Below are 18,684 nucleotides of genomic sequence, written 5' to 3' on the forward strand. Positions count from 1 at the left end.
TTTGAACAGGGATAATTTTGATATAAAAAAATTCTTAACCAATGATGGGATTAGCTATTAGGAGATAAAAGATTACTACTCTAGGACTGAGAGAGAGTACCCAAGGAAAGAATACCCTTGGAAAGGGCTTCCCTTCCCTCCAGGTGGAGAGTCAGGCCCGTTGGAGAGTAATGTTGACTAGAAGCCTAGGCACCCTGTGGCCCAGCCAACTTGACACATAAAATTAACCATCAGTGTCCAAGAGCACCCCTGGCAGCTGTGCATAGAAACAGAAACAAGAAAAAAAGCCCCTTCCTCCACTGTCTGTCCACCTCCCCTACTGACAAAGCTTAACATGGTACCAGCTGGCAAAGGAGAAATGTTTATAGGTCCAGCTCCAGTATCACAAAGTAAGGCAATACATCGGTAACTGGCACAACCATACTCACTGCTTAGTTTCAGTAACTTATGTTTTCATATTTGCTTGGTGTTAGAAGTTGTAAATATGTTACACTTCACCCTTAAATATTTCAGCTTGTATTTAAAAAAAAAAATGACACTGTTCTACTTAATCATACACTATCATCACACCTAACAAAATTCACAGTAATGCCCTAACATCTTCAAACACCCATTTCAAGTTTTCCCCAGTTCTCCCCGAAATGTTTTAACTGGCTTCCTCAAACCAGGATCCAATTAAGAATCACAGATGGGAATTTGTGATTATATTGCTTAAATTTCCCTTATTGTAGAACAGCCCTGCCAACCGCTGCCCCTTTTTTTTTCATGACACTGCAATGAATTTTCATTTGAGAAGGCGAGACTATTATGGGTCCCATCATTTGTTCCTCAAGTCACAGTAGTTCCTGCAAATTGGAAGTTAAGAACTTAAGACTAGGTTAGTTTTGCATAGTCCTTCCCTTTCCTGTGACTTGGCATTTTTGTCATTAAAATATACACTTAAGTAAGCCAGCCTGAATGCTCTGATATGCTAAGATGTATTAGATTTGCTAAAAAATGACTTCACCCTTGTGAAATAAGAATTTGTTGAAAGTGAGCTTAAAGCTAAATCAGTATAGTCTTTTTTCTATCATAAGATGTAAAAGAAGTTGTTCTTTTTTCCCTGGCAATCCTGGTTATGATTAGCTCTTTTCTGATAAGCCTGACTTCAGAGAATTGAGCCTGGGAGGGAAGGAGAGCACAGGAATGTCTGCTTGAGGCTGCACAGCTGGTAAAAGACCTCTTGGTGTTGAGAGCAACAGCAAATAAAGTAGTATGCTTGATAAATAGACGCCCCCCATGGTTCTCCCATGGTGTGTGCTTCACTGCAAAAAGCAGTCATAAATTCAAGCTGTTTAACTACAAAAACGGAAAAGAAACAGGACATGTCAGTTACCCCATAAAAAAGTGAGAAATGCTAGAAATGCTGGCTCGAGAATATTTTGAAAACGAGGTAAACTAAGGACTACAATTACGAAGAGCTCTACCTAGTGGATAATGAATAAATGTCAAATTTATGGTAGTTACAACAAGGTAGGATTTCAAGAGAAAGTGATTTCACTATTAAGGTTATATGATTGAAATGTTAAAAGTATTAGGAGACATTTAGTTAACTCAAAATTGCACATTTTTTCATATGTGTTTGAGTCAACAGTAGTCTTAATTTTTATAAACATGTACTACATAAATTCAAAACTACATTATTGTCAGGCAATTGTTTCCTCTTTAAGTCAACATTTATTGGCCAAATTTCCTTTAAAGCCCCAGCATGTGCTAAATTTCAGAGTAATTTTATATTGATAATTTCTCACCTTATTGCTCTAAAAGGGAGGTGTAGAAAAACCATTAAAGACAGTTAAGAATTTAAGCTGGCCAAAGGTTATCAAATACATCAGAGAATTTTAATTTGAAGAGTATCCGTCTCCCCTGTAATGTTCTGCTCATGAAGGCCATTCTGTTCTGCCTTCCCAGGAACAGCTGATGAATGCCCCTTTTAGTGACCTAAGCGACTCAAGAATACAGCAAGACGCGTTCATTCAGCAGTCATTCAGCGGTCATCGTCACTGAGCACACGGCCCAATGCAAGCCTGTGTCTCCCAGATTTACCACTTTCCCCTTGGGTCTTCTGGTTTCCTTTCTGAATGAAAGGGACATAGCTACAGGTTATTAAATATTACAATATACTGTTATTCAATTTCTCTTTACCTCCTCTAACAGGTAGTAATTGGAAAAGTTGCACTGAGATTATGAAAGCTCTCGAATGTTGTATTTCATTCTGTGAACAAGGGAGAGCCAAGTCTACTCATTCTGTCCCCATCCCTCTCCACTCCCTCCCTCTCTGCACCACAGGAAAGGAAAGTGTGAGAGCTGTACTAATGGAGGTGGGAAAGAACCTTCGGTCAATTTTCAAACTTCCTGCCCATTAGAACGTCACAGTTGGTTAGAAAAGAATTATCAGAACACTTTGGTCATTTTAACAGTATAACTTTAAGATATGTATCACCATGTGCCTTATGAACACCTGTGGAGTAACTGACAAATTCTGGTCTGTGAACTGACATTGGCTTCCACTTCACTCACTAATCTAAATTAGTTATTCCTATATGATCAAATGTAATTTCTGGAACCCAGGAAAAGGTAAGAGGAGAGCAACAGAATTTTGGCGTGAAGCTTACTAGAACCCTACGTCTAACATGTTAAGGGCCTTAGAACTTTGTAGCTGTTTGCACAAACTGCATCTACACAGCTACCTGAATTATAAAGCACCCATTGTCGCTCCCACCTGCCTTTGCTTTCCCTGCCCTCTCTGCCTAAAACACGTAATTACCTCCACAGATTTCAAGTCCAACCCAAAGGGAACCTTTGCACCTATGCAGAATTAACTGCTCTTCATTAGTATTCCACAGCACTTTACACAACAGTATGAAAACATTTATGGCAAGGCAATAAACTCACTGGGTTACTCCTATCTCAGGTTTGTGTGCTTAAGGAAAAGGGAAAGGGTGCTCAGGAGATGGAATGTATTATTAACCCTTTCACATCATTTCATTAATGGACAAAACTTTTCTTCATTCTTGTCTCTTCAACACCTAACTTCATGGCACTAAAAAGATGTCTAAAAGGCAGCTAGATCTAAAATTATTTGTCTAGAAATCTGGTGTATTGTTCAGGAAGAACCAAAACTGAACTTCATTTCAAAACGGCCTACAACATTAGTTAATCAAAACTCATTCAGCCAGAATGGAAATTTTAAAGATGTATAAAATAGATAATCACTATGTCTAAAATGAAACGTCATATTCCTCTATAACCCGTTTCCCGTTGTGTGATCTCAGTTTCTTTCACGGCACTACCATTCTCCCTCTCTCAAACTTAAATTGTAGTCATCTTCAATTCCTCTTCCTCATATGCAGTTTACTGCTAACGCCTACTCTCCTAAATACCCTAAACTTCACTGATTCGGTTACCATCACTATGGTCCACAATTGCTTCTCCCGGACTACTTTAATAGTCCCCTGCATCCTAACTAATTCAGGTCACACATACATAACTGCCAGATTCATCTTCCTTAAATGCAAGGCTCTGATCTTGTCACTCTTCTACTCAACAACTTAATAGGTTCCCACTGCCTCCCAAATAAAACTCCAACTCTAAGTACGCATACAGCACATCCATATCCCTACCCAGCATCCTTTCATATTAGCCCACTTTACAAACCACCCCTTTATGTCACGTCAAATTAATTTTTCTTGATAAATCCTCCTGCACTTAAGCTTGCCCCCATTTCGTTCCTATGCCAGGGAGGGCCACTCTCCTCCCCATTCCCTTAAAAGACATCCCCAACAGCAAAGGTTCACATCTAGAGGCAACCTCACTCCCCAGGGGATATGTCGCTATGTTTGGAGACAGTTATCACAACTTGGGGCGGGGGGCAGGGGGAGTTAGAGGTTAAGGCTGCTGCTACACACCCTACAATGCACAGCATAGCCTCCACAGCAAAGAATTATCTGGCCCAAAATGTCAGTAGTGCTGAGGTTGAGAAACCCTGTCCTACAGAGTAATCTCTTATCCTGGCATACAGCAGTAACCCCACTGTTCTGTAAAAATTCCCACGGTATCTAGACGTATTTGACCCATCCAGTGTTCACAGCTGTATTTTGTACACCTTATCTCCTCCCCCCTGTACTCATGATGCTTTTTATTCACAGATTACTTACTGAGCATCTACATCTATTAGGTGGCAGGCCCAGATAGGAAGCAAAGGGGCAGGTACCACGTCCCAATTATTTCCAGACATTCCAGGATGTCTTGCATGCTGTAGATCTGCAATAAGGATTTGGTGAGAATAAGGGCAATTCTCTCTGCACTTCATTTTGCACCTAAAAACTCAACAATTCTGATTGATACTGATTTGTAGAAAAAAAGAGGTACATGCATCTGTTGACATCTAGTAAAATTCAGAATAGCCCTTTCTAAATTTCTCACTAAAAATGAAACTAACAGGTGCTCATGAACCTACTGAAAAAGTTAACTCTCAGTTAAGAATAATATTTCAACATAATTAAAGCTCTAACAGTTAAAATCAATATTAAGTAACTTAATAAGCCTAAAGAAAAAGACTCTAACAAACTATTCCAGCATGCAATAAAACATGCTTCACTCTTTATATTACCTTATATTATGATAGTAATTTTAATTTTTCCAATATCTTAGCCTTTTTCTGAAAATAAATTTTAAAAATAACTGCTGCAGTATACCTTTTAAGCTGTGGTTAAGATTCAAAGGTAATTAATTTAATGAGAACCCCCCTCCCCTCAAATTTCACATATTTGCATCTAAAAATAAAAGAGGTGAATAAAGATGATCTCCGAGGTCAAATGGGAAAGTAATATGAAAACGTACTTAAGCAATCAGGCCTCCCACAAATATTATTACTCCTCAGTATAACACAGAGGAAAGAGGAAAGTACATGGACTTATCCCAAGACTGGTGGTTCTGTGGGAATGAACTCACACTTTTAAGCACAATCAGAAAATGAAAACCCTAAGGTTACTGGGAGAATTAAAGGCTAATATTACAAAGTGCCTAGTAGATAGAAAAGCTACCATAGCTTTAATATTCATTCAACAAATCACTCCCTTGCTAACATTCCTCCAACAGTTAACCAAGTCCTACAGGATCTGGCTTCTACCTATCTGAACCTCACCTCCTACAGTCTTTTGCTCTGTAGGCTCTAGACTTCCTTCTAGCCCTGGAACAAGCTATGCGCCTTCAGTCTCTTTCCTCTGCTTACTATGCAGATCTCTGCATTGCCAGCTCAGCATTCCGATCTTGGTCCAAAGCCTCAGAAACCTTCCTGACCACCCAAAGTCCTTAACCCTGCCCCTACTGCCCATTCTCTACCCCCTTATGTTGTTTTATATTCCTCTTTCATTCAGTGAAATTGTTAATTGCCAATTTCTTTCCCATTAGAAAGTAAACTCCCTGAAGAACAGGACTTTTTGTCTTTTCAACCCTATGTCTCCAGGACCTAGCACCAGGGCCAGGTGAGAGACGTGACTCAGGTGCAAAAATTTAAGCGGATGCCAAAAATTTCAGCAACCCAGAAAAATACTAATTTAATGCAACATTCTGAAAAATAAAAATTAACACAAAAAAACATGAACTATCAAAAATTTTACCTAGGGGCTTCCCTGGTGGCGCAGTGGTTGAGAATCTGCCTGCCAATGCAGGGGACACGGGTTCGAGCCTGGTCTGGGAAGATCCCACATGCCGCGGAGCAACTAGGCCCGTGAGCCACAACTACTGAGCCTGCGCGTCTGGAGCCTGTGCTCCGCAACGGGAGAGGCCGCGATAGTGAGAGGCCCGCGCACCGCGATGAAGAGTGGCCCCCGCTTGCCGCAACTGGAGAAAGCCCTCGCACAGAAACGAAGACCCAACACAGCCAAAAATAATAAATAAATAAATAAATAAATAAATAAATAAATAATAAATTAATTAAATAAAATAAAATAAAAATAAAGGAATTCCTTTTTTTAAAATGCAAAATACTCCATTATAAAAAAAGAAAAAAAAATGTTTATCTAAAGACAGGATCCACTCAGCACTTGCATGATTCATCCTGATCCCGGCCCTGCTTCACGTAGGACTTGACAACAATTTGAGCGCTTACCACAAGCCAACTATTAACTCTCCCCGAGGCTGCAGAAAAGCAAAAGAAAGAGGGAAAACTGCAAAAGACAGGGATTCGGACTTTGGGGAGCTTACCTCCTGTAGCTTCACTGTGTTGTGACCAAAAGCTGAGTCGGGGGACTGCAATGTCACCACTTAAAGCATACATTCAAAGAGTGAAAAGTTCAGCATGACAAATTATACGGTACAACTTGTCATAGAAGACTTAATTAATACTTCCTCCGTTTCCTCCACCACTAGAAAATCATGGCCAGGAGCCTTCGGTCCCAGGGTGTGGGAATGGGAACTCCCAGGGCAGGATGATTGATTCATTCATTCATTCTAGAGCAAGGACTACTGTGTGCGCATGGCCCTTGAAAAGAAACGAAACCCGGGCGAGTACAGTAGATATAAATTTAATAAGCTAAACGTCCATGACAAAGCAGTGGTGGCTGGGGAACAGTGGTTGAAAATAAAAACAAACACGCTTACAAGAAGTGACTGTCCCAGCCTCACTCCCTCCGGAAGGCTCCAGGGAGATACGGGCCCATGTCTCCCACCACCACGGCAGCAGGACCAGCTCCACGTGCCGGGAGAGACGCGGCCCCACCCACCGCGGCCCCACGCTCTCCGCCCCCCAAACAGAAACGCGGGGGACCCCAGCGCGCAAGCGCCAACCCGCCAACACCACAGCCACCGCCCGCCACAAGCGCCTGCGCGAAAGCACCGAGCCGGGGGTGGGGCGAAACTAGGAGGAGAGAGGAGCGCGCCTAAATCCTAGAGAGGCGGGCTAAGTAGGGCTGGGGGAGGGCTCCTCTTCCGGAAAGTCTGCATTCCCGGACGACCACAGTCGCCACTCACCAAACTCCAGCTTGTGAGATGACCGGAGAAAGTCGGCCACCCTTTCTACCCATCGGAGATCTTCAGACAGAAGCCGGAGCTGCCTTCAGGATGAAATTAGGACCCGCAGGAGGCCCGTTCCCCAGGCGGCGAAGGGAAGCGTGGCGGGAGCGCGCATGCGTGGTAGGCTCCCTCCACGTGCGGCCCGGCAGTGGCCTCCCTGCGCTCCGAGGTCCCGCCCCCGGCCTCAGCATCTTTCCGGACGCGCGGAGCCGCCGGGGAAGAAGGAGGTTGGGCCTGGCGGCTCGGCCCCGCCTCGGCAGCCTCCAATTGGGCGTGGGTGAGGGCTCCCCCTCCCGCCGCCTTCCCATTGGAGCGCGCGTGCGAGCGGCGCGCCCCATTGGGCCGTGTGGATTTGGGCACCAAATTCAAAGATTTTAAAAGTACCAGCTGGCGCCTTTTAGAAGCTAGAGCTCTGAGAAGCGGGTGGCCCGTTTCTCTGTCGCGGGCGCAGCTCCCTCACCTGAGGCGGACCCCACTTGCCCTGGCATGAGCCGGTGCCCCTGCAGCTGCTCCCCACGGCCGCCCTCCGATTCCTGCCGCTGCAGCTACAGCGTCCTGACAGCCGCCGGACGCCCTCGCCCCTCGGACGGTGGGTGAGAGGAGAGAGTGCGAGCGGGGTGCGCCTTCCAGGAGGGGTGCCCAGTGGGGGGGGGGGAAGACGGGGGACAGCGCCCCGGGCTCGATGCGCTCCCGAGTCCGGCCGTGGGACTCGTCGCTGGGCCTCGGGCGGCCGGCGGTGGCGGCGGCGGCGGGTCCCGGGTTCCGGGATGGATAAGGCAGGGGTCCGGGGAGGGGAAGCAGAGGTGCCGAGGCGGGACGGCGGGCCCGGGTCCCGCCGTGCACGCGTAGCTGGGCGCCGGCTCCCGAGGAGGTGCGGGTCGCGGCCTCCCCGGTGGCCCTCTCTCCTCGCGCGGGGCCACCGACCTCCACCCCGCCGGCCCGGGCGCCAGACGCCCCTCCTTCCCCTCCCCCACCCCGGGGCTGCGGCTCTGACAGGGCCCGCGAGCCGGCGGCCCGCAGCGTCCGGCCGGGGGCCCGACCCCCGCTTCTGTGCCCCGTTTCCCCGTGCGCCCCGCACCCCCGGGTCGGAAGTCAGTTCCCCCCGGTTTTCGTCACCTCAGCCTTCCTGGCGGGCGCGGGAGATCGTGCTCGCTGTTATCTCCCGCCTCCTCTGCCGGCCCGCGCCCTGAGGGCCACCCCTCCGACCCCTCGGGATTTCCAGGGTCCCCGCCGCCCCAATCCCGCCAAATGCAGGGCCCCCCTCATCGGGCCAGGCTCTGCTGGGACGTCCAACCAAAAATGTTCAGTTTCTCCTTTTTTCCCTTTACCCAGTGACTCAGTCTCAAGGCCTGGAGTCAGAAGGAGGGAGGAAGAAAGGCACTTTTTAATACAGAACCCTGAATTTGTCCAAACTGAGACGGTCTTGAAGAATTTGGGAAGCAGATTTGAGAAGTGAAGCATCAGTTCTCTTTTTCCCCCGCGCTCCTGAGGAGCCAGTCTTTTATTCCAGCTCTTGGGTGCGATGGGAGGCACTCAGATAAACGCTGACTTTTTATCCTCTTTGTTGCTTCTCCCAAAAGAGATCCAGATGCATTCGTTTTACCTCAGAAATGGCCAAGAATTTTAGAAATCAGCAACTTGATATTGTATATTTGGTCATCACTGAAAAGTGCCCCTTTCTTTAGAGAAGGAATGTAGAAAACTCAAAAAATGTTTTAACAGGTTAAGTCTGTTTCTAGAAAACCCTGAATCTTGAGCCCCTCTGAAATTCTGAAGCTTGGTGGCTCCAGGAAGGGACTTTTTTGGTTGCTTAATTCCAGTTGTCTTTACTGCCTTGCCCCTCACGAGAGTGTTTGCTGGTCCCTGGATTTTTTTTTCCATATTTACAAATTTGAGGAAATGAAATTAAAAATCTATTGCCTTCCATTACTTCTGAAAGTAGGCTTTTCTAAAATTTTCTCTCAGGGATTATGGCTGGTTTGCAGTTGATGGCGGCAGGCCTTGGGGCTCTCTTAAATTTTTAAGGAATAGCCGTGCCTCATTAGTGTTGGGCACATGCTGGTTGTCTTATAGGTATTGGAGATTGTAGAACTCGATTATTTAGCATTGGGATAGTAGAGATTTTTAATTCCAAGCACTGTAATCTTTTTAACTGTTGTAATATGACGTGTCACACCTACAGTGGAAGGTTAAATGGAAGGTCAAACTTTGTGCAGTTAACTATCATACCACTTCCTCGTGATTGGATTGTCGAGTGGGTAACTAAGAGGTGTTAAGAATAGTATCAACTCTATAGAGTTGACATTAGTATTTCCATTTTAAAGAAACTGAAAGACTAATTCAATGTTCTAGGTCACATTAGTCACAACTAGTCAAAAGGCTGAGCAAGGATATTCATTTGAAGTCGGGTATGATTCCTAGGGAAAGTATATAGTAATCTGAAATGCATAGACCTGTGTAGAATGCATTTTGCTACTTTTAAAATGTTCGTGATTTACAGTATAAAGAATATGAAGGGATTTGGCTTACAAAAATAATATGGTGAAAATAAGTTCTATTTATTAAACTATAAGTGACAGGGACTCTTCCATACATTTAATCCAGTTTGGTTGGTTTTCTTACCTGCATTTTATAAATGAGGAAGCTTGCTTAGTTTTTTGTTTGTTTGTTTTTTGTACCTGAGATGCTCAAGATTTAAACCCCAGGGTATTCTTTACTCCCCTTTCCCTCATCATCCACATCTAATACAGTACATCCCCAACCTCTGTTGACTTCACCCTTCTTTCTAAAAAGATCTCAGATCTATCCAGTTATCTTTATTTCCGCTGCGGCCATCCTAGTTTCAGGTACCCAACTCTCTGAACTCCTGTGATAGGCACCTCCAACTAGCCCCCCTGCTTTCACTTGAATCTTCCTACAATCCATTTTCCACAGTTGCCAATCTTTTTTTTTTTTTTTTTTAATGTAAACCAAATGTCTCTACTTAGAACCCCTCAAAGGCTCTTTTTTACACACTAAATAAAAGCCAGTCTACCCTAAGAATCCTATAGAGCATTCTGTACCTCTCCAACTTTCATTTTCAATCAATTCTTCCCCTAGCTCACTAAGTCACAGCCCTGCAGGCCTTCCTCTTCCTTGAAAGCTCCACACTTGTCCTTCCAGGGTCCACCTCTGTCTGGTTTTTCACAAGGCTTTTAGATGTCAGGATTTCACCTCCAAAAGATCTTGCATGACTAGTTTCTTTTCTACTCCACACCCTGTCACTAAAGAGGCATTAGATAAATGAATGAAGTGGCAGAACTAGACTTACCCCTCACCTATCTGAGTCAAGAGGTCACAGAACCATGTGATACTTTTTTTTCCTTCCAGGATAATATCAGATCAGTTATATTTCCCAGATTGTTTAGGGGCATTTGGCTTGGTCATGGGGAAGCACTGAACTAGTTAAAAGACATGGAATTAGCTTTTTACAGTCTTTCAGCTTCCTTTTTTAAATAAAAGATGGTATTCAGTTTATTTTGCAGTATAAACTTCACACTCTAAATCTACAACCAGCATCCAGATTTTGGAACCAATGAAAGGAACCAAAGTTCCTTGGAGAAATAATAGATTTTCTGGCTGGAACAGGAAAAATACAAGATGAGCCTGGAGCATCTTGTTTAGTGCCAAAAAGTAAGGAATGTCAAATGAACATGAACTTAGAATGGCAAAAGCTGGAGCAATTTGAGCAACAATGTAAATAACGTAGTATTAAATTATAACCCAAAGTCCATAAGTTTATACTTTTATGCTTTTTTTTTTAATGCTCTTTATCTTACTTCCCAGGTGAGATAGTGGAAGGAACAGTGAATTTACAGTGAAGAAGAATAATCTGTCCCTCTTAACTACCTGTCAAATCTTAGGCAAGTTACTTAGATAAGCTGCAGTGTTCTTAACTGTAAATAATAATGCCTCTCCATTCTACCTCGAAAGGTTGTGAGAATCAAGTGTTTGGAAACACACTGGAAATTAACTTCTAAACACTTAATAAGGAAGTTGAATCATTATTAGCTCTAAATTTAAAGACCTGTCCGTATCCAAAGAACAATGTTGAATGAAAGGGGTTCTATAGGATAGTCTCGCAGTAACTAAGTTCTAAAGACAACAGAGGAAGAATGCTTTTGAAAAGAATTTTGAGTTTCTGAAATACAGTTTCAGGCTTCTTCCCTTTAGGCAACTAAACAAAGTAAAAGGTGTGTCTTTGTTGGTGGCTTCTTTTTTATCCTCTCAGATAAAATGTAGTCTTGAGTAAATCATACTTAATTCTTTACTTGAGGCAAAAATAAAAATCTCTTGGAATTTTTTACTCTTCTGAGTAGAAGAGAACCACTCAGAATAATTTGTTCTAGAGTTAGGGTTAATTGGGGGTTTATTTACTTTTATGCCCCTGAACTCTTAGTTTAAACCTAATTAAGAGAGTCTCTACCTACAAGGTTACTTGCTATCAAGGTGTCCTTTAGTACTTAGAGGTTCTAAGTAAAAACAGTAAAATTAATATGAACAGATGCTGTACCTACATTTACTTATAGGGTAAATTTTTACCTACCTGTGGTTGGTTTGCAGGGGGTATAGTAGATGGGGGAGTACATTAGAAGCACATACCATCCATATACTCTGCCTTCAGAAATGCTAAGCAGTTTCCTTGAACCCATTCCTTCCCAGCCTCTACTACCTGGCAGGAATCCTAATCATCCTTTAAAGCCGTGGTCCTCACCTAAGGAATGGGGGAAATTTGGCTTCTGCTGGCTTCCCCACACTCCAGTAAGTGGTTACTGGAGACATTTTTTATTGTCCTGACTGGGGAGTAGCGGCTGCTAATGGCATCAAATGACTAAAAGTTGCTAAACATCCTACAGTGCACAGGACAGCCCCCAGCAAAATTATCTGGCCCCAAAACTCAGTAGTATGGTTAACTTTCAAATGATTAAATTTATTGCCTTTTCAGTCCTTTCTCCAAGCTACCTATAGATTTCTTGGTTCATTATTGTAAGGCTTATAATAATTGCTAAACTAACATTTAAATATACAAATTTTTTTGCTACTTTTATCAAAACTATTTTGACATTCCCCTCCTCCATTGTCTTAACCATACTTCTCTAGAAGTATTTGATTTCTATAAGGATATTTCTTATCTCAGACCCCGCTCTTGGTGCATCACATTTCCTTATTTGTTCCATAAGCACAGATATTTATTATTAAATAGTCCCTTTTGTCACTACTTTCTACCCAGATATGACTCTAAAAGTCAGATGGTAGACTTATACAGATTTAAAAGCAGTCTGTACTGAAGGTACCCCCTCAAGAATATATATGTGTATACTTTTATAAGGTTTTAGTAATGTTTTCTCATATTAAACTTGGATAATTTCACAGCTACATAGGCAGTACACAGTGCTGAGAGAATGCAAAGTAATTAAGTCTCTATATCCCAAATTTAGAAGTAGGGATATGTGGAAATTTTGCCATTAGGAAGTAAATATGTTATGTTCTTTTTGTAGGTTGTAAAGAAGAAAGTTCCACTGTCTCTGTCAAAATGAAGTGTGATTTTAACTATAACCATGTTCATTCTGGAATTAAACCGGTAAAGCCTGATGACAATAGAAGACAAGGTTCCTACACTACTGCGAATTTGGAAGGTTCTTATAAAGACTTCATTAAAGACTATGAAAGGTTATCAGATATTGGGTCACCGATTGTGAGCCCCAGGATTGTAGAACTTGAAACTGAGAGCAAGCCCTTGCATAATAAGGAAAATCTACATGTACAGCAAACACTTAATAGTTCGAACGACATAGAAGAACTAGAGACCAGTGGACCTTATGAAGACAGTGGCTACTCTTCATTTTCCCAGCAAAGTGGCCTCAGTGAACATGAAGACAGTAGCCTTCCCCTGGTGGAAAATTTCAGTGACAGTCCACAATCTTGCCTGCTACGGACGCAAAGCCCAGACCAATATCCCAACAAAAACTTGCTGCCGGCTCTTCATTTTGAAAAAGTGGTTTGTTCAACATTAAAAAAAAATTGTAAACGAAATCCTAAAATAGATTGGGAGAAGCTGAAGGAATTTATATCCAGTGGAAATTTTAGACTACAGAATATAATTGGCAGGAAAATGGGCCTAGACTGTGTAGATATTCTCAGTGAACTCTTTCGAAGGGGACTCAGACATCTCTTAGCAAATATTTTGACACAGCTCAGTGATATGGACTTAATCAAGTAAGTATTGTTGCTTTGTGTTTGTTAATATAATCCATGAACATTTTGTTAGATGGCTCAGTACCACCAGCTCATGCAAAGACATAGTAGGGTAGTCTTGCACTGTTTTTAATTGAAGTGATGACTTTTGTCTGGTTGCTGGTATTTTACTACTTATGTGTCACTAGGAGGAAAGAAAGATAATTTTTAAAGTATGCATTTAATCCAGTTATTTCAAATTTCATATTTATGCTATTAGAAAACTATTTCTGTGAGATTGGGATCTTTGTTCCTTTTGGTTCTGAAATTGTTCATACGTAAGCTCCATCTTTTAGTCTTAACTATAAAACAAGAGCCTAGGTCTGGTGTACAGGTCCAATAGGCATTATGATTTTTGTCACACTTGAAAGTATGAAATAATTTCTGTTCTTTTTAGGCCGTTTTCAAATTTGAGAGTGATGAAAATACAGAAACCCACAAATGGGTCTGATTATTACTATTTCTTAGAAACCTTATACTGACCACCCTTTCGCATTCCACCAAAGAAAACCTGTTAGGATGAGGTAACTGAGAATTAAGATGATTATCCAGACTATTGGATTAGATTGCTTCCAGCTCAACTGGGTTCATTTTTGGCTTTTTGAGAAATTTTTTAGAGGTACTCTTTGTGTTACTTTACACTGGTCCATGAAATATAGGTGAAGCAAAACAGACATAAGTAAGGATTGATTTTTATTATTGGCTAGCTTCTCGAGGGATAATCAACCTCACAACATTTTTGTTAGCAAAATGGATTTTTTAAATTGATTTCTACTAATAGCAGTATGTCCTCAAGTTGTTTGAAATTTGTCTAATGTTAATAAATAACCAAGATGGTGCCATATATACAATGGGGCGTCTTATTTGATATTTGTGGATATTGTGAAAAAGTGAAGTACGAAGTGTAGTGGTTCTTAAGCCTGGATCCACTTAGAATTACTTGATGGTGAGCTTTTAAAAAAATACAGCGCCCTGGCCCCCATTTTAGATCAATTAAACCCAAGTGACTAGGCATGGGCCATCCTTAAATCTTAAGTGCATGCCTCAGGCAATTCTAATGTATAGCCGAGTTTAAGAAGCACTGCTAATAGAAATTTCTTTTTTGCACTGTTAATGTTTCTGTAATATAGTCATCTTAGCTCTTTGTGGTGCTTTAATTGTTTCCTTTATAATCATTTACTTTTCCAGTGTGTCTAAAGTGAGCACAACTTGGAAGAAGATTCTAGAAGATGATAAGGGGGCATTGCAATTGTACAATAAAGCAATACAAAGAATTACCGTAAGTCTTTTGCAGTTGTTTTAATTTTAAAATATAACAGCTAGTGCTCTTTACCTTTGAAATCGTAGGGGGAAATAGCAAGGATAACAGATGATCTGGAAATCCTTTACATTCGTAACTCATTAAAATAATTCAAAGATAAAGGGGATGGGATCCCACCCCAGTCATTTATTTCTTGGGTTCTCCATGAAAGGAAATGTCCGAAGATAAAGGGAAAACTACTCAGATCTCATTGAGAGTTGACCATATAGCTAATCTTGGTTGCCATTTGTAGTTTAGCTGTTAACAAACAGTAATTATCTACATATTGAAGATTCTTAATGCAGGAAAGGAATTCATTTACTTTACCAAATACTTAGTAACTTTGGAGATGTTTCTGAGAATCAAAATCGACACATGATTAAAATTTCAGGCCTAGGAGTTGGCAGACTTAGGTCCAAATTTTGGTGCTGCTACTTACTAGCTGTGTAGCTTTAGACAAGCATTGCTTAACTTCTCCAGGTTCAGTTTCTTTATGTATAAGCTGGTGTTAATGGAAACTTTTCTACTCCAAAAGATTGTTTTGAATCCATTCATAGCACTGAGGGGACACTTAAACAGTGACTGTTGCCATCTACTGGTGGGTGGGGAGAATGACCTTTTGTTCTGGTGGTAGTGCTTTATAAATCATGTATTAAATGCTACATACTAAGAGTGTAAAGCGCTTTCTCACAATTTCTGATTTGCAGTTTCGCTCAACAGCTTGGTTGTTAGGCTTTAAATGTGTGAATAGTTGTGGGTGGCTGTGTTTAAGCACATGCAGGTAATTTGGATACAGGAATAAATCCTTTACATTCTCATTTGTCCCTTTTACATGTACAACATGTACAAACATAATAAAAATTCCTGCTTGTTGAGAATATAAGAGAATATTTTTTTAATCCTATTAAAACCTTTTTTTTTTTAATTAGGAAAAGAACATTAAGTTTTCACCACACGCTTCAACCAGAGAGTATGTTTTATTCAGAACCCCATTAGTATCCGTGCAAAAGTCAGCCACCCAGACTCTCCCCAAAAAAGACGCTCGAACCAAGTTACCTGATCCAGGTGATCAGAAAGGTTCTACTTACAGTCGACACAGTGAATTCTCTGAGGTAATTTTTTGTTTATTAATAAATTAGAAACATATGGGACATTTATTGTTAAAAGGATTTAGAGTAAGAAAACCATTTATAACTCAACTAATCAAATTAGGGAAGTACACAGAGATGTCTTTCTATGCCGAAAATAATAGATATCATTTGGCATTGTTAATGACAGTTCAGTGTTGTTGAGATCTAATTTGGATATGTAAGAGAATAAGGAAAAACCTTGATTTTGAAGGTTTTTTTATAAAACTGTTAAGTACTGCGTTTCACAATTACTGCCTTTAATAACTGAGGAAGAGAGCTAAGCAAGAAGTCAATTTTATCAGGCACCGCATAGATATGGAAACATGGTAACCTTCATAGCTATATAAAGATAAATGCCATATAATGTAATAGGTGTTTTTAAAAAAGTAGAACTAGAGGTGAAAGAGCAACCAACTCCTGAGTGACTCCAGGAAGAATTCACAGAAAAGGTGACATTTAAGTTCTGCATTGATGTGTGAGTAGCATTTATGAATAAGAGCATGTTTGTAGCATTAGGAAATAGCCACTGGATCAGTTGACAGTGGTTTCTCACCCGTTGAACAGTAAGCTCCTTAAAGGCGGGAGTTGTGACATTAGTGCTTTATACGTGTATTGGGGAAGGCACAGAGGTGCCCTTGTTTTGACTACCTAAATTACATTCAGTCCTTACTAAAATTTGTTTATGGATTTTCTTTTTTCTAGGTTGCCAGAACTTTGAAAAAGAACGAGAGCCTCAAAGCCTGTATTCGCTGTAATTCACCTGCAAAATACGATTGTTATTTACAACGGGCAACCTGTAAACGAGAAGGCTGTGGATTTGATTATTGCACAAGGTGCCTGTGTAATTATCATACCACTGAAGACTGTTCAAATGGCAAGCCCCTAAAAGCCAGTTTTAAAATGGGTCCTTTGCCTGGTACTAAGAAAAGCAAGAAGAATTTACGACGACTGTGATCTCTTAATAAATCAGTTAGTTGTAAGTGATCTTGAAGGTTAGTTAGAAAATGTTAGGTTTTAACTTAAAAAAATAAAAAATAAATGTACTGTGATGTTCAATTTTATGTTGAAATCAGTGTAGTACATGGGATTTTTTTCCCCCAGTGAGAAGAGAGGATACACAAACTCTTAAAATATTTTACAATTTAATGTGAAAAAATTCAAAATTCTCAATATAAATCAGAAAATTTAAGTATTTTAAGAAAAACTGTTTTTCTGATGATTGTGATTCAGAGATGAAATAAAATTGTCTCAATTTTATGGTAAAGGAGGACCATGTAATTTTACCTGGACAATCTTAAATGTAAATCTTCTTTACCATCCATTAGCATTTGAGACATTTTATTTGCTTTACCAAATTAATAATACCTATTGAAATATCATCTTCTGGTGTCTGTTAATTTAAATGTTTTGTCACCTTTCTTGAACCTCTTTTTCAGTGTGTGTATTTCCCAAAAAAGTATCTTTTGTGAAATCTTGCTTTTCATTATTCGTAAGGTTTGTATGTTTTAATATTTTGTACATATGTAAATATATCTGTATTTTTTATGTGCCAGAGTAAGAAAATAAATGTCTCTTTTGTATATACATGTACATAAATTTTTTTCCTGTTATGAATAAAAGTGTTACAAGCTTAATAAATAATGTGAGTCTTTTATTTAAACATTTTAATCCTAGAAACAGCTGAAGTAAGAAGCTGTAGGACACTGCCTGGTATGTGTGAAGGCATTGAGTGGATCTTTGTCTCCTTATCTGAGGACCTTGTGAGATTACTGGGCTCTGTTTCAGGCTCTATTCCAGTTTTCTCCCCACCCAGTATCCTAGTAGTTGTGTAGTTGGGTCTTGAAATAAGCATCTCAGGATGGTTCAATACAGGAAGACCATAAAACACTCTGAGGAATACTGGTGTATTAATTCATTCATCACTAAACCAGTTAAACTGTATGGCTTAAACAGCCACAAAAGAAATACATAAAACTATACTAGAAAGATTAAAAACGGTATGTAGAATAAAATGTTGTCTTTGACTGCAATCAGAGCATTTGTGCTAATAAGAGCCCAGGATAAGGACTTTTTTTTTTTTTTATTCCTTAATTCTGAAGTTGAATATATTTTGGTTTTAATTATGGATATGGAGGAATTAAAGAGTTTTAATTCAGATCTACCAAAGGCATAGACTTAAAGGTGGGCCACACGGATCCTTTCAGTAGGGCCTCACAGAAGCTTAAGGGCTTTGCCCTTGATCTCAGCAGAAACTTAAGGTAGAGGATTTATCTCAAATGGGTTTGTGGGTGTGTCTTTTGTCTAATGGAGTAGAACCTCCAATAAAATTAACACAGGTTTGCTTACGGTTTGTTGATGTAAAATTGACAGACAAAAATATTAAAGTGTATAATTTGATGTTTTGACATATGCGTGCATGAAGCCATCATTATCGCTGGAACGAAGGTAATGAATATTACCATCATCCACCAAGTTTTTCCTGCTTATTTGTAATCCCTCCTGTTAGTCCCCAGGCAATCACTGATCTGTCACTGTAGATTAGTTTGCCTTTCCTAGAATTTTGTATAAATGAAATAATTATGTTATTTGTCTACTTTCAAAGAACATTACTTTGAGATTCATCCATTTTGTGTGTACCAGTAGTTCATCCCTGTTTCTTAATAAGCAATATACTATTGGATATACCAGTTTGTTTATATGTGTGTTCACCCTGGTAGTTGGACATGTGGATTTTTTGCACAGTTTTTTGCTATTAGAAATGAAGGTGTTGTAATCATTTGTATATGAGTCTTTGCAAGTGGTATTCTTTCATTTCTCTTGGTAAATATCTAGTAGTGGAATTTTTGGATTATATGGTCAGTGTATGTTTAACTTTTTAAGAAAATAACAAAATGTTTCCAAAGTGGCTGTACCATTTTACATTCTCAC

The 18,684-nt window shown here is 40.5% G+C and overlaps 1 protein-coding gene across 4 annotated transcripts; it reads left to right on the top strand.

The window, feature by feature from the left end:
• Nucleotides 1-7,041: 7,041 nt before the first annotated feature.
• Nucleotides 7,042-17,392, top strand: FBXO5 (F-box protein 5). 4 transcript variants are annotated; one of them, XM_036871366.1, is made up of 5 exons: nucleotides 7,042-7,173; nucleotides 12,591-13,308; nucleotides 14,515-14,605; nucleotides 15,556-15,738; nucleotides 16,459-17,327. In XM_036871366.1, the coding sequence occupies exons 1-5, from the start codon at nucleotides 7,167-7,169 to the stop codon at nucleotides 16,708-16,710; spliced, it is 1,251 nt and encodes a 416-aa protein (XP_036727261.1). In that variant the 5' UTR covers nucleotides 7,042-7,166; the 3' UTR covers nucleotides 16,711-17,327. The 4 variants fall into 4 exon arrangements, with proteins under 4 accessions (XP_036727261.1, XP_036727263.1, XP_036727260.1 ...); XM_036871365.1 differs by lacking the exon at nucleotides 7,042-7,173 and adding an exon at nucleotides 7,447-7,642 and having other exon boundaries at nucleotides 16,459-17,392; XM_036871367.1 differs by lacking the exon at nucleotides 7,042-7,173 and adding an exon at nucleotides 10,618-10,725.
• Nucleotides 17,393-18,684: the final 1,292 nt, after the last annotated feature.

The sequence above is a fragment of the Balaenoptera musculus genome, chromosome 12, assembly GCF_009873245.2.
Source record: "Balaenoptera musculus isolate JJ_BM4_2016_0621 chromosome 12, mBalMus1.pri.v3, whole genome shotgun sequence".
In the NCBI taxonomy this organism is placed as follows: Eukaryota; Metazoa; Chordata; class Mammalia; order Artiodactyla; family Balaenopteridae; genus Balaenoptera; species Balaenoptera musculus.

Coding starts and splice junctions, on each gene's coding strand:
- FBXO5 (XM_036871365.1), top strand. CDS start 7,540: ATGAGCCGGTGCCCCTGCAGCTGCTCCCCACGGCCGCCCTCCGATTCC. Junction 13,309..14,514: donor AGTGATATGGACTTAATCAA/GTAAGTATTGTT, acceptor TTACTTTTCCAG/TGTGTCTAAAGTGAGCACAA. Junction 15,739..16,458: donor GACACAGTGAATTCTCTGAG/GTAATTTTTTGT, acceptor TCTTTTTTCTAG/GTTGCCAGAACTTTGAAAAA.